General features: G+C 47.5%; 1 protein-coding gene across 1 annotated transcript; it reads right to left on the minus strand.

Moving 5' to 3' along the window:
* Positions 1–3,906: 3,906 nt before the first annotated feature.
* Positions 3,907–5,510, minus strand: LOC136473745 (growth-regulating factor 10-like). Its single transcript, XM_066471388.1, has 3 exons — positions 5,399–5,510; positions 5,011–5,298; positions 3,907–4,870 (listed from the first exon to the last, which is right to left on the minus strand). The coding sequence occupies exons 1-3, from the start codon at positions 5,475–5,477 to the stop codon at positions 4,527–4,529; spliced, it is 711 nt and encodes a 236-aa protein (XP_066327485.1). The 5' UTR covers positions 5,478–5,510; the 3' UTR covers positions 3,907–4,526.
* Between the last annotated feature and the right edge of the window lie 7,707 nt (positions 5,511–13,217).

Genomic DNA, 13,217 nt, shown 5'->3' on the forward strand with positions numbered 1-13,217 from the left:
AATTTTTTGCATCTAAACAGGGCCTTAGATTCTAAAAATTTTCACCTCAAAGTGTCACATCGAATCTTGCGGCACATGCATAGAGTACTAAATGTAAACGAAAAACAAAACTAATTGTATAGTTGGGTGAGAAATCACGAGACGAAACTTTCGAACATAATTAGTCCATAATTAGACATTAATTGCCAAATATAAACGAAAGTGCTACAGTAGCCAAAACCAAAATTTTTTTGCCAAGTAAACGCGCCCTTATAGTTATAGTCATACATTGTTTTTCTCTCCCAACAAAACAGCATCAGCCGACTTATAAGCCACGTAGACGATTAATCAAACAGTAGACCTGTCGTGGTGCCGGCATATTATTGCTTACAGGGCTACGGCCTACGGCTGGCAGGTCAAGGCACCTTGGTCCATAGGAAACAGTAGTGTTTTGATTAGAAATCGAAAGGTGCTTAACGTGCATCTAATCCACGAGCGCAGTTTGCATAGTACCGTGGTAGGAGTAGGAAGAAAACGTGCACAATCAATTGATCGCGTCATTAATGTACCGTAGGTCTTGTTTAGTTTGTTCCTAAAAGTTTACGTCCTGTTGGACACATGCATATAGTACTAAATATAGACTAAAAATAACTAATTGCACAGATTATGATTACTTTACGAGATGAATCTTTTAAGTCTAATTAGCCAAGATTTGACAATAAAGTGCTACATACGAATGATAGATTAATTAGACTTAATTAATTCGTCTCAAAATTTACTAACGAATTCTATAATTTATTTTTTTTATCGGTATCAAAAATTCCGTACGACGCCTCGGCCTAATATAACACCCTAAAATTTTAAGGCTGTAACTGAACAAGGCCTATGCAATCACGCATCTTGAGCCGTCTGATTTGAGCTTCGGTGTCAGTTTGCACCTGTGCCTTGCAGCATGGCGTGGTGTGGCGATTGGCAGCCCTGGGCCCTGGCATAATAGCATAATAGTCGGGTGTCAGACGGTCAGGTCAAATGGGCGCTGCAGCAGTGGGCTCTGGGAGTCTGGGTTCCAGCTCGGCAGCGCGAGTGGAGAGGTCAAAGGTGTAAAGCGGTGTTCAGGCAACAGTCATATTCGAGAATTTATTGGCTAGCGGGGGCCTCGTTTAAATCGCGGTTAGAAATTAGTATTTGACACTATAGCATTTTCGTTTATATTTGATAATTATTATTTAATTATGATCTAACTAGGCTTAAAAAATTCGTCTCGTAATTTACGATTAAATTGTGTAATTAGTTATTTTTTTATCTATATTTGATACTACATGTATGTGTTCAAAGATTTGATGTGATGGAAAAAGAGTGAAAAAACTTATCTAAACAAGGCCTGGATCTTCCCGCACAAAGGTGCAGTGACGAATGGCGTTCAGCTGCACAACAGCAGCTGACTCTCCAAGTTCCATGATTGTACTGTTCCAGCCATTTGTTGCCACGATGACGAACATGCTGACATGGGTAGCTGTGGCATGCACCGGCACATATTCATGCACGCCAGTCCTTCCTGACAGGAACAACATTGCCCGCTCTGCGTCACATTAGCTAGATCGTGGTTAGAAATCAGTATTTGGTATTATAGTATTTTTGTTTGTATTTGACAATTATTATCCAATCATAACCTAACTAGGCTTAAAAGATTCGTCTCGTAATTTACAATCAAACTGTGTAATTAATTATTTTTTTATCTATATTTAATACTCTATGCATGTGTTTAAAGATTTGATGTGATAAAGAGAGAGTGAAAAAAAGTTAGGAATCTAAACAAGCCCCTAGTACCGTCGCCGTATGGCTGCTCTCTGTTTTTTTTCTTTTGCTGTCTGAGACTACTCAGCTCCGCTCCACAAAAAAGTTTTCCAAGAACACATAAAAAAATGCTCTGAAAACTCCAATTTTCCGTGGAGATGCTCGACGATGTAACGCCTGTTCGGCTGGAGGAGGCACAGAGGCAACGAAGCTCTATAGCTACGAAGATGTCGATCTATCGGCGACGGAGCTCTATAGCGGCGATTTGGAGGAGGCGATGGATCTCTTGCCCAGGAATGCCAGGGAGGTGCAGCTGCGGTGCCGGCGTGAGGTTTCGCAGTTCTGGCTTCGATGCTATGCATGCAGGGCAGGAGTGCGAGATGGAAGGAGTGCAGAGGGAGACGATGTGGGGGTGAGCGAGGCCGAGACAGACACAGGTCGGAGGTGGTGGAGCGGAGGAGGCGCTAGTTGGGCTCGTGCGAGCAGGGCTGATGAGGTGCCGACAAAGTTTGTGCGGGCCGAGCAATGGAGGCGCCGGCATCGGCATGGCTGACGACGTCGAGCCTGAACCGGCAATGCACCACGCGCGGGTCCATGGCGTCGGGAGGCGATAGCTTGCGCCAGAAGATGCACACGCTAGCATTGGGTGCCATTGCTAAGAAGCGGCATGCTCGCATGGTCGTAAACGATAATAAATTTTTAACCAAAATAATATTTTTCTCTCACACCAAGCCAGCCAGCAGTAATAATCTACGATCGTTTCAGCCTCAGCCAAACAGGCTGAAGAAGCTGCCTACTCGATACTGCTTATTTGGCTGCGACGGCACCGCCGTGGGGGTGCTTGAATCCAGAGACTAAAGGTTCGTTCCTATGATATCGAATATTTAGATGTTAATTAGAAGAACTAAATATGAGGTAATTATAAAACTAATTGGATATCAATTAGAAGAACTAAACCGTGACTAATTTGTGAGACTAATTTATCAAGTCTATTTAATCTATGATTAGCATATGTTTACCGTAGCCTTACATTCGTTAATCATGAACTAATTATGCTTAATAGATTCGTCTCGTTAATTAGTCACGACTTATGCAAAAATTAGTCTATATTTAATATTCTTAATTAGTGTGAAACATCCAACGTAACGAGAACTAAAGCTATAGTTGACAGTAGCTCTTTTTTGTTGCAGCCACGACCCACAGCTGCAAGCTGAAAAAGTTGTTGCGATGGCATGTATGAGAAGAGAAGTAGGGTCATCAACACCTTCCCACTGCTTTGACCTGATCAGTGGAGACAAACTCTATGGATTAATTGTGGGAATCTTCAGTGGAGACAAACCCCATGGAGTAACTGTTGGGTTCTTCTGTAGATTCACGACACATGTGCTTATGTATGTATCCAACATACGAGAGCAGCGTTGTAATTTTTCTTTCTATTTAGTTCTACTTAAATTAAACAACACGTCGTATGCATGCACTTAGAAACTGTATCCGACAATAAAAGATGACATATTTTGACATTTCAAAACCTATGACATTCGGCCTTGTGCAAGACTGCAAGTCACTACAATAGGTTGTTTTGCACCATATACAACGCATAAATTGAGTTTTGTTCGATCGAATCGTAGTAAATAATTGTTATGAGATAAGTTGAGTTTTTTCGATTAAATTCTAACAAATAATTGTTATGAGTAGAAAAGTATCTGTGCAATGAGTTTTGGCTGGCTTTCGACATTGGTTGCGGCACGCGTTTGGTGCTTAAATGGGTTATAATAAGATCTAAAAATAGTTTTTTTCATTTAGATTGTACTCCTATGGGTTAAAATAAAAAAGCTAAAGCCCCGTTTAGATCTCACCCAAAATCTAAAATTATTCAAGATTCTCCATCACATCAAATCTTACAGTACATGTATGGAGCATTCAATGTAGGTAAAAAGAATAACTAATTGCACAGTTTACCCGTAATTGACAAGACGAATCTTTTAAGCCTAAATAGTTTATAATTAAACAATTTTTGTCAAATACAAATAAAAGTACTACAGTAGCCGAAAGCTTAAAAATTTTCTCATGTAAACGGGGCCTAAGGACTCAACCATCAGCCCATCTCCGTTCTCGCGCAACAAGGCAGCTTGACGTGACTCAGTTCTCGGACGATAGTGTGCACCGGCGATGCAACAGCCCAACAGGTCCACACCGCCGCAGGCCGCAGGCCGGTGCGCCTGCGCCATGCGCAGACAGGAGTGCAGCATCCAACGCCTCGTCACGCTGCCCGAGCCTCTGACAAGGTCAGAGCGCGCAGTGCTGCACACAGAGCACACCCCTGTCCCTCCTCGCGTCCCCAGGAGGAACCACAAGCCGGGGCCCCCCCGCGCCCAGGCGCACACCGCCCCAACACGGCAACACCACCGAGGCGCGCTCCCCACAACACAACAAAAGAAAATGATCCCCTGCCCTGGTACAGGTGTCACAGGCCACGCAAAGCCACAGGCACCAGGCACACCACGCCGGCACCAACAACAGCACACGTAACAAGAGAAGCAACGCAGCGAGCCAGCGACGCATGCCATCGGACGTCCAAAACAACCGGTTTTTTAAAAAGCTGCGACTTTTACGTTGGAGGAAAAAGAAAAAACAAAGGAGAAAAAAATTACAGCACGCACGACAGGGTAATCCCTGCGGATTCCGTTTCCCCTCGTGATTCCGAGGCCCAAGAGCGAGCCCAAGACACCCCGGTCGGCCCGCGGCGCGCAAACTCACGTGGCACGCGCGGCGCTGTGGGCGAGGAGGACGCTGGTGGGGGACGAAAGGCCGAGCCCGTGCGGGTGCGGGGGCACGGCGCCCCGGTGGACGGGGCCGCCGCCGAGGCTGCTGGCGGCCGCCGCGCTCGGCGCCGGGGCGGCTGCGGGAGCGGCGGCGGCGGCTTCCACAGGCTTTCTTGAACGGCCGCGGCCGCGGTGGACGTGGCGCTCGCAGTACTTGTGGCCCGGCACCACGTCGCGGGAGCACCGCCACTTCTTGCCGTCCGTGCGCCGGCACCGCCCGGGCTCCGGCTCCATGCTGCTGCGGTAGTCGAAGCACAGGCTCCCCAGGCCCATCACTGCAACACATTCATTCCACACGGAAAACTTTATCATCGCTCGGAACTCGAAACAGCCACGACGCCGGTGGTACGTGCCGAACAGTAGGAACGGCGAAAAAAAAGAGAAAATAGGCGGCTGAAGCTTTTGCGGTGCTTACGCGAGGGGAAGCGCTGGGGGCCGAAGGTGGAGGCGGCGACGCTCTTCCAGATGGGGAGCACCAGGTGCACCGGCACCGGCGCGCCCGCGGCGAAGTAACGGTAGATGAGCACCTGGTGCTCCAGCTCCTGCTGCTGCATGAACGTCAGCGCCGACGGCCTCTTGGGCGTCGCCGTCGCGGGGGACGCATCCGCGTCTCGCTCGCCGCTCCCGCCCCCGCACCCGCCCCCGCCGAGGCCCAGGCCCAGTCCAAGAACCAGCGGCGATGAGGCCGCCATGGTCACCTCTCCTGTGCAAACAAAGCAGAAACGCCAAACCGAGCGAGCGATCAGCTACCCAGGTGCTTTAACCAACCGGGCTAGAACGGAGTACTGCCCGCGTGTCCTTACCGGCGCTCGTGTCGGCGCAAGAGAGACGGGGCAGCTTGGCCGGCGGCTGCGGCGAGTCGGTCTCCTTGTCCCCGTCCATTTTGGAGACTCCGGTGTTGCGCTTCTTCCTGTGGCGGTTTGGATTCCAACTTTATGGAGGGAAGGAGTACCGAGTACGAGAGGGAGCGCGCGGGCAGCTTCTCGAGACGAGACGAGACGAGGAAAGAAGAGACAGCAGCGGTGTCAGAGGGAAGTGTGAAGCGGTGGATATATTTATGCGTGACGGCTCCCGTCGTCTGGTCGCTCGCTCGGTAAACTTGGGCGCGTTTGGTTAGCTTCTCAGAAGAGCCAGGCTGTACCTGGGCAGGCACGCTGCACGTAGCCAGGCCGAGCGCATGCACATGGCCGGTGTTTGGTTATCGTACTCACAGAGCCTGGCTGTTCGGAGATTTCGTTTGTTCACTGCGTGTTAGCATCGGCTGTCTCGCTGACATGTCCCGTTTGCATACTTGCTGCGCTCGCGCGAGCCTGGCCGCGGCGTATACAGGTAACCAAACGCGCCCCTTGTGTCTGCGGCCGGCCGGCGTGTGCGCTCCAAAAAGCAACGGGAACCGTGGTCGTCGTAGTGCTGTGTCGTTGCGGTGGCATTGCCATCCCTGCCGTGGCAGCGGCAGGTGACACACGCATGGGATATCTTTTGGCCTTTTGGCGGTTTTGTAGGACGGAGTTTGGTCGGCCTTTTATCGCACTCGCCTTTCGCAATGTCTTGGGTAGGATACGAATGCCTCTCCCGATTTGTTCCATTCTTTTATCACTGCAGTCCTTGGTACGAGTACCGCAGCGTCAAATATTTGATATGGATTATGTACGGCTGATAGATTTTGTGGTTGATAAGCCAGCGGATACTGATTTGTTGTGAGAAAAATACTATATCATAACTGATAAATTAGATAGTTTAAGTTACTGATTTGTTGTGAGAAAAATACTATATCATAACTGATAAATTAGATAGTTTAAGTTTAAACGAACATGACGTTGATTAGAGGTAGTAATAAAAAATGCTCCTCATTTATGGTAACAATTTGTAAGAAACCGGTGAAACAAAAATGCTGCAAGGGAAACCCCCCGCGTGGATCTACTCGCCATATCACGTGAAGATCAGGCTCCCTCTCTGACTTCTGACACGGTGTCAGCCTTTTGTATCGTTCCGCGTTCTTTAAAATTTCCGCCATGGCGCCATGCCGTGACCGAGCCACTTCGAGAGCAGTAAAGACTGCCCCCCCCCCCCCAACCCAGACCCAGACCCAGACCCACCCACCCACCCCCCCCCCCCCCCCCCCCCCCCCCCCCACACACACACACCCAGACCCAAACCCAAACCCACTTGGTTTGGTTTAGATTGTAAGTTTTTTTACTTTATCTTCGTCACATCAAATCTTTGAATACATATATAGAGTATTAAATATAAATAAAAAAATAATTAATTATACTGTTTGATTGTAAATTACGAGACGAATCTTTTGAGTCTAGTTAGACAATGATTGAATAATAATTATTAAATACAAAAGAAAATGCTACAGTGCCGAATACTAATTTCTAACCTCACTCTAAACATGGCTTTCTTTCCGTCCGATAAAAGGACATCACTTTTTTTAAGACCCGTATGAATGCAGCCGGATTCGAAAGAAAAATCTCATAACCATACGATTCTGCTTCTTTAGCCTAAAAATATGAATATAGTTTAGGTCTTATTTAGATCCGGTCGATAAAGTTTTAAGGTGTCACGTTGAATGTTACATTAAATATTATATATGTTGTTCGGATATTAATAAAAAATTAAATTACACAATCCGGCCGTAAACTACGAGACAAATTTATTAAGCCTAATTAATCAGCCATCACCACATGTGTTACTGTAGTACTTCATTGTCAAATTATAGACTAGTTAGGCTTAAAAGATTCGTCTCGTAAATTAGTCGCAAACAACATACGACAAAATGACAAATATTTACTTGTTGGTCACTTTTCGCACCGACAGTTGGCGCCGTCCATGGGAAAGACGTACGTTCACGCTTTTGATCATCGAATGGCCCACCTTTCCGCCATCTCCGTCATGGCGGGCTCGAACGATACGATTTGCTTTGGCTCGCTGGAGTTTCCCATACTTCCACCTATTGGGATGTGGGTTCCTTCCGTCTTTGAGCCGTCCCAGACCTTACTCTTCGGAAGCCTGGACTTCTTCGCCGATCAGCTCGACGTGCTTTGCCTTCACGAGAAGGCACTTTTCCTTGCGCCCATCGGAGGAGGAGCGCCCTCCGTCGGCTCCGGGCCACCCGGTGACCTCGATGATGAGGCACCTGCCCTCCACTCCGAGCCCACTCACTTTTTGATATCTTCCGCCAACTCTCTAGAGGGACTCCATTGTCCCCACCGTGACCGTCATGCATCCGGTTCTCCTACGGCCTCGCGCCCCCCGCGGACGCATACGCATGGAGGCTCCAAAAGATGCTGACGCTGCTCCCTCTCACAACTGAATTCGTGGGAAGGCGAGCTACGCTCCCGCCTCTTTCTAGAATCTCATGGATGACGAGGTCGAAAGCGACGGCTCTAGCATTGGCGACGTCATGGCGCCTAGCTACCCTCTGTCCTAGGAGTGCGCTATGGCAGACGCTTCGGGACAACCGCCGGTGGTGGCGGAGGCCCTCGCGCTTACGCAGGAGCACGGCAAGGAGCTACGACAAAGGCGGCAGAGCCAGCCGCCACTTGCGCCGGCACGCACGGCGCAGCTCGCTGCGCCCCGCGCGTGTAACCCGGTGAGCGACGCCCGGGGTTGCACCTACCAGGTCCAGCGCAACATCATGGACGGGGGGAATGACCCCCATAGTTCGCTCGGGCTGGCCAAAACATCGCCACTACGGCAATGTTTCTACGCGGCCTTGTAGAGCCTATCGACCCCAAGGAGCAGGCGGTTCACTAGAACCTCTGGGTGTTGGTGGAAACCATCGCCGTTCAATAGGCGGAGAGCTCCATATCATGACACCGACTCGTGGCCTCTCTCCCCACCGGAGGAATGGGGGCGCACCAGTTGATTCACTCCATCCGCTCACCACTATAGTCATCGGGCATGGAACAGGAGGACATAGCTGCACCACGGCCTAAACCAGCGCCCGCTCCACACCGACCACCTATGCGCAAACGCCTCAGGCTAAACCGAGATGCTCGCAGCGTCATCAACAACCGGCGTCAGGCCCCGCATGATGATGATGTCCATCGAGGGGCGGTGAGAGCAGGCGACACGAGCCCCCGCCGGACCATCGAGGGGAGCGGGGAAACACACCCCAGGCACGGTCGTCGACCAGACGATCGGAGTCCTAGCCCAGACGGCCCGGGACCATGAGCCTTTGGCCGTCACATCTAGAGAGCGCCATTCCCACAGCACTTCCGATCGCCCACCAATATCGCCAAATACACCGGAGAAACAAATCTCGGTATATGGATTTAAGACTTCCTGCTCACATGCTGAGCCAGGGGAGAGGATGATGACCACTTCAACATTTAGTACCTCCTCATCTGTGTGAGGGAACATGTTTGAGCATGGCTTGAATTCCTCCCGCATGACAGCATCCACGACTAGGCAGATCTCAAGAGAATCTTCATCGGGAATTTCTAGGGAACCTATGTTCGTCCTAGGAATTCCTGGGACCTCAAGAGCTACCAACAGGAGCCCAACGAGCCCCTACGAGAATACATCTATAGGTTCTCAAAACGATGCAACTTCCTTCCTGACGTCGTTGACGTAAACATCATCAGTGCATTCCTCTCCGGGACAACCTGTGAGTCCTTGATCCACAAACTCGGCTGTCTAAAGCCTCGTATCACCCGGGACCTGCTCAACGTCGCCATGAACCACACCTCCGGCGAGGAGGCGGTCGAAGCGGTCTTCAGTGGAGGCCGGGACAAGGGCAAGGCCAAGCGCGAAGACTAAGATGAGGGCCTCTCCATGTAGAGGGGCAAAAAGAACAAGAAAAATCGGCACCGACTATAGGATCTACTAGAAGATAAAGAAGGCCTAGGGGGGTGAATAGGCCTGTAAAAATTCAACTTAAAATTCTGTTAGAACAGAGAGCGGCACTGCCGGCCTTACAGGGCAGCACTACCGCTCTACGAAAAATACTCTTACACAGTTGAGATTTAACAAAGATGAACCTGACCCCACTAGCTGCTTAATCTTGCAATATAGAGTCAAGATCCAGTTCGAAGACTAGATACCATAGAAATTTCACACAAAGGTGAATCAAGCAACTAAACCCTAACAACAGCTAGCAATAAAGTAAACAGCAAGTACAGTGAAGAAGAAGCACGCAAGACATAAGATTTATCCCGTGGTTCAGCTCACCACTAAAGTTTGCCTAAGTCCATGTTGTTGAGGAAGCCACAAAAGGCTTGAGCTTGCCACAAAGGCTTGCTTTACCCTTGTTTTCAAATCAAGAGAGCGAACTCTTGAAGTGAGAGGTGATTTCTTAGCTTTCAAGTGAGGTTACAAACCTTCCAAGGCTGCCACACGAGTTGGCACGCACAAGGGCGACGCCTAGCCGGCTAGGAGCAAGCTCCAAGAGTAACAAACCCTAGAACCACCGGCCAAACGTGAAACAAATGCCCTTAGACTTTCGGAATCAGTGGATCTCCTCTCCAATTGAGTTTTGCTACCTTTTCTCTCAAGTTTTGATGGTTGAAATCAAGGGTTAGCTTGAGGGATGGAGGAGCAACAATGGAGGAGAGGGATGAGCTTTGGTTCTATCTATTTTCGAGCAGAGTGACTTAGTGAAGAAGATGACCATTGTGGGTCGGGCCTAAAGGGTATAAATACCCCCGAGCCCAACGGTTAGTTAAGGGCGGCACTGCCGCCCAAGCCAAAATAGGTAGTATGATATTAAATTTGGCTGGCTATTTTGACTAGGTGGGAGGATATAAATCTATGAATTTGAGCATTTGATTCAACAGTTGACCAACTGTCCTAAAGTCCCTCTTGATAGTACGGCTTTTCCTAAACTCAAATTCAAAACATAAAAGAATTTAAACCTCCTTTGAGCTCAGTCTGGCCACCTTTTTGTAATTACGACACCTGCAACCTGTATATCATTCTCATTCTTTGATTCCCTGCTTGTCATCTCGATAAATCTCATTAGTCCTCTAATTTGGTGGTCATCAATGTCAAAACCCACAATATGGTTTGACTGCACTTACAATCTCTCCCTTTTTGATAATTAATGACAACTCAATTAGAGCTTACAAATGATATGAAATCTAAACTGAGATTTTTCGAATCATGGGTGTAGGAGCCTCCCCCTAAATATGTGAATGGAGATTTGAATTCTCAATCTGACATAAGAGGCCATGATTCACATTTTAGGTGTGATGGGGAACCTCCTCCTACATCCATGCCTGCTGTGAGGTGCTGAACAAAGTGTCATAGGAATAAACATGATGCATATGATAGTTTATATCAGTTCAGGCACCTAAGATTCTGGCTGATACAACATAGGGCAGCATTGTCGGCCCCATAGGGCAGCACTACCATCCTAACCATGTCAGTCAGATAGCAATCAGATTTCTATAGCAGATAACATGAATATAAAATAGTTTAAACTGAGAGTATGACAAGCTAAAACAATAACCATGAATACATGTCCATATCCGAAGCAAATTAAGTCACAAAGTAGCATAATTTCATAAAATAGAGTTTTGAGTGACTCTCAAACTCACAACCTAATTACTCTCAATGGATCTGAACATCAAGCGTAGCAGCAAAGAACATATAGCGTCAAAAACCTATTGACCCCTCTAATTTTCTCCTCCTTTGGCATCAAATACCAAAAAGAGAAAAAAAAGAAGAGAAGTCACTCATCACTGTCGGAGTCGACGCGGGCACGTCCGGCAACATGGGTGTGTGAAGTGAAGCATGCTGAATGTCGCGGTGGTGTAGCCCCAACCAAAGTAGAAGGCCCTGCCTGATCTGTCAAAGGACGCGATCTCCTAGAGTATGTGCGAAGCAAAGCTACCTGTACCTGTGGATCAGCCTCTACAGGGTGAATCTCTGCACTAAGATCCTGCTGCAATGGAGGCTCCTCAAAATGCTGCCCCTATGGGTATCCATAGTACTAACTAAATGGCTCATATGAGTGCTCATGCTGCTGATCATCCTGCTGCTCATCATGGTGCTCATGTGACTGATCCTACTCCTCATCAGAAGAAGAAAGGCGAGGCAAGGCAAGAAACCGAGGTGGCGACTACACTGGTGGAAGTGGTGGCAACCCTGCCATCTCCCTAGCATGCCTCATAGCTTCCCTATTTTCCATTCTATCCTCATAAATAGTATGTGAAGTATATGCATAATGAGCAAAGATTGCCTTCATCCATGCACTCATCTTTCCCCACTTTGATTTCTTCTTTTGTTCCCTAGCCCTGGACGGCTGCAGCCCCAGAAGGGCGAAGACCTACTGCCCCACTACCTCCAAGTCCTCCAGAACTAGTGTGCTGAGTAGCTAAACTAAGTCCCCCTAAGCCACCATGGGTCTTCTTGATCTTGTAAATAGTATGCTCATAATCCTTAGGGAACCACATGCCAGTTACTCTCTCAATCATAAACATGAGGTAAGGAGCATAGGGCAAAGATCTCCTCCCATCATCCATAGCATATGCTAGCTCAACCCAAATGAATATTGGAACATTAAACTTTTCACTACTGGGAAACCTAGACAACACATTAGTAATATAGCCATTCAAATCTGTTGCATTATCTTTAGGGTTTGAGAGTGATCCTGAAGAGATTGTTCATGATGTAATAAAAGCTCTTGAGCTTTGTCCTTGACCAATCAGAAACTACAAGATTTTGATCCTCCCACATGAAGCTTACTTCCATTGGCTCAAAATGACGCTCATTATGTATCCTCTCATATCCCCTGTGGATGTGACCAAAGCCAACAATACGACAGAAGGTGACAAAATCAATGTGATAATGTCGCCCATCAGTCATCCTATGAAGCTCATCCATTTCCCTGTTCCAAAAGTAAGTGGCATAAAACTGAGCAAGAATCTCCTTGTTCCAATCATACCTGAAACTCATGATGTCTGTCATCTCAAAGCGGTCACAGGTCTTGATTGTTGTATGAAACTGATGATCATTCCTGCTCTTCAAGTCACCAAAGTCAATGTACTACATCCTGCTAATCTTGCCCTTTGACTTGGATAGAATGGTTGTAGTATAAAAATCAGATTGGAAAGCATTCCAAAATCTATAATCAATGCCATCGGATTTGTCAGAGGAGTATGGATCAATCTCTCTAGCTTCACCTGTCTTCTTCCAACTCATGGAATAATCAACAACTCTATGACCATCACTGTTTTATGGAGGTATAAGGTCAAACCGATCAGTGTTATCTCTCATGTAGCTACTATCAAACTCTGAAAGATGTAAAGGAGAATCAGGCCACACACGAATGGTTCTTCCCATCCTCTAAATATTTTCCTCTTTAGCAAAGTCTTCATCAAGATTTCTATCTCTGTGAGTATAGCTTGCCTGTCCCCTGCCTCTCTTGACCTTTTGCTTGGTTGTCAGTACTTTCCTCTTTCCTTGGTCCATCTATACAATTAAATGAGACTTGATAAGAAATTGTATAAGATAATGAATTAGACATAGCTGCAAGCAGGTTTTAACAAGAAAAAGAATTTTGAAGATGAATCAGGAAGCTTTGCTGGATTTGGAATCAACATGGTAGGGTGGCACTGCTGCCCTTAGTTACTTCACTATTTCATCTTCAATTTTCTCGTTCTGGCTAAATTC

This window comes from Miscanthus floridulus, chromosome 8, assembly GCF_019320115.1.
Source record: "Miscanthus floridulus cultivar M001 chromosome 8, ASM1932011v1, whole genome shotgun sequence".
Lineage (NCBI taxonomy): Eukaryota > Viridiplantae > Streptophyta > Magnoliopsida > Poales > Poaceae > Miscanthus > Miscanthus floridulus.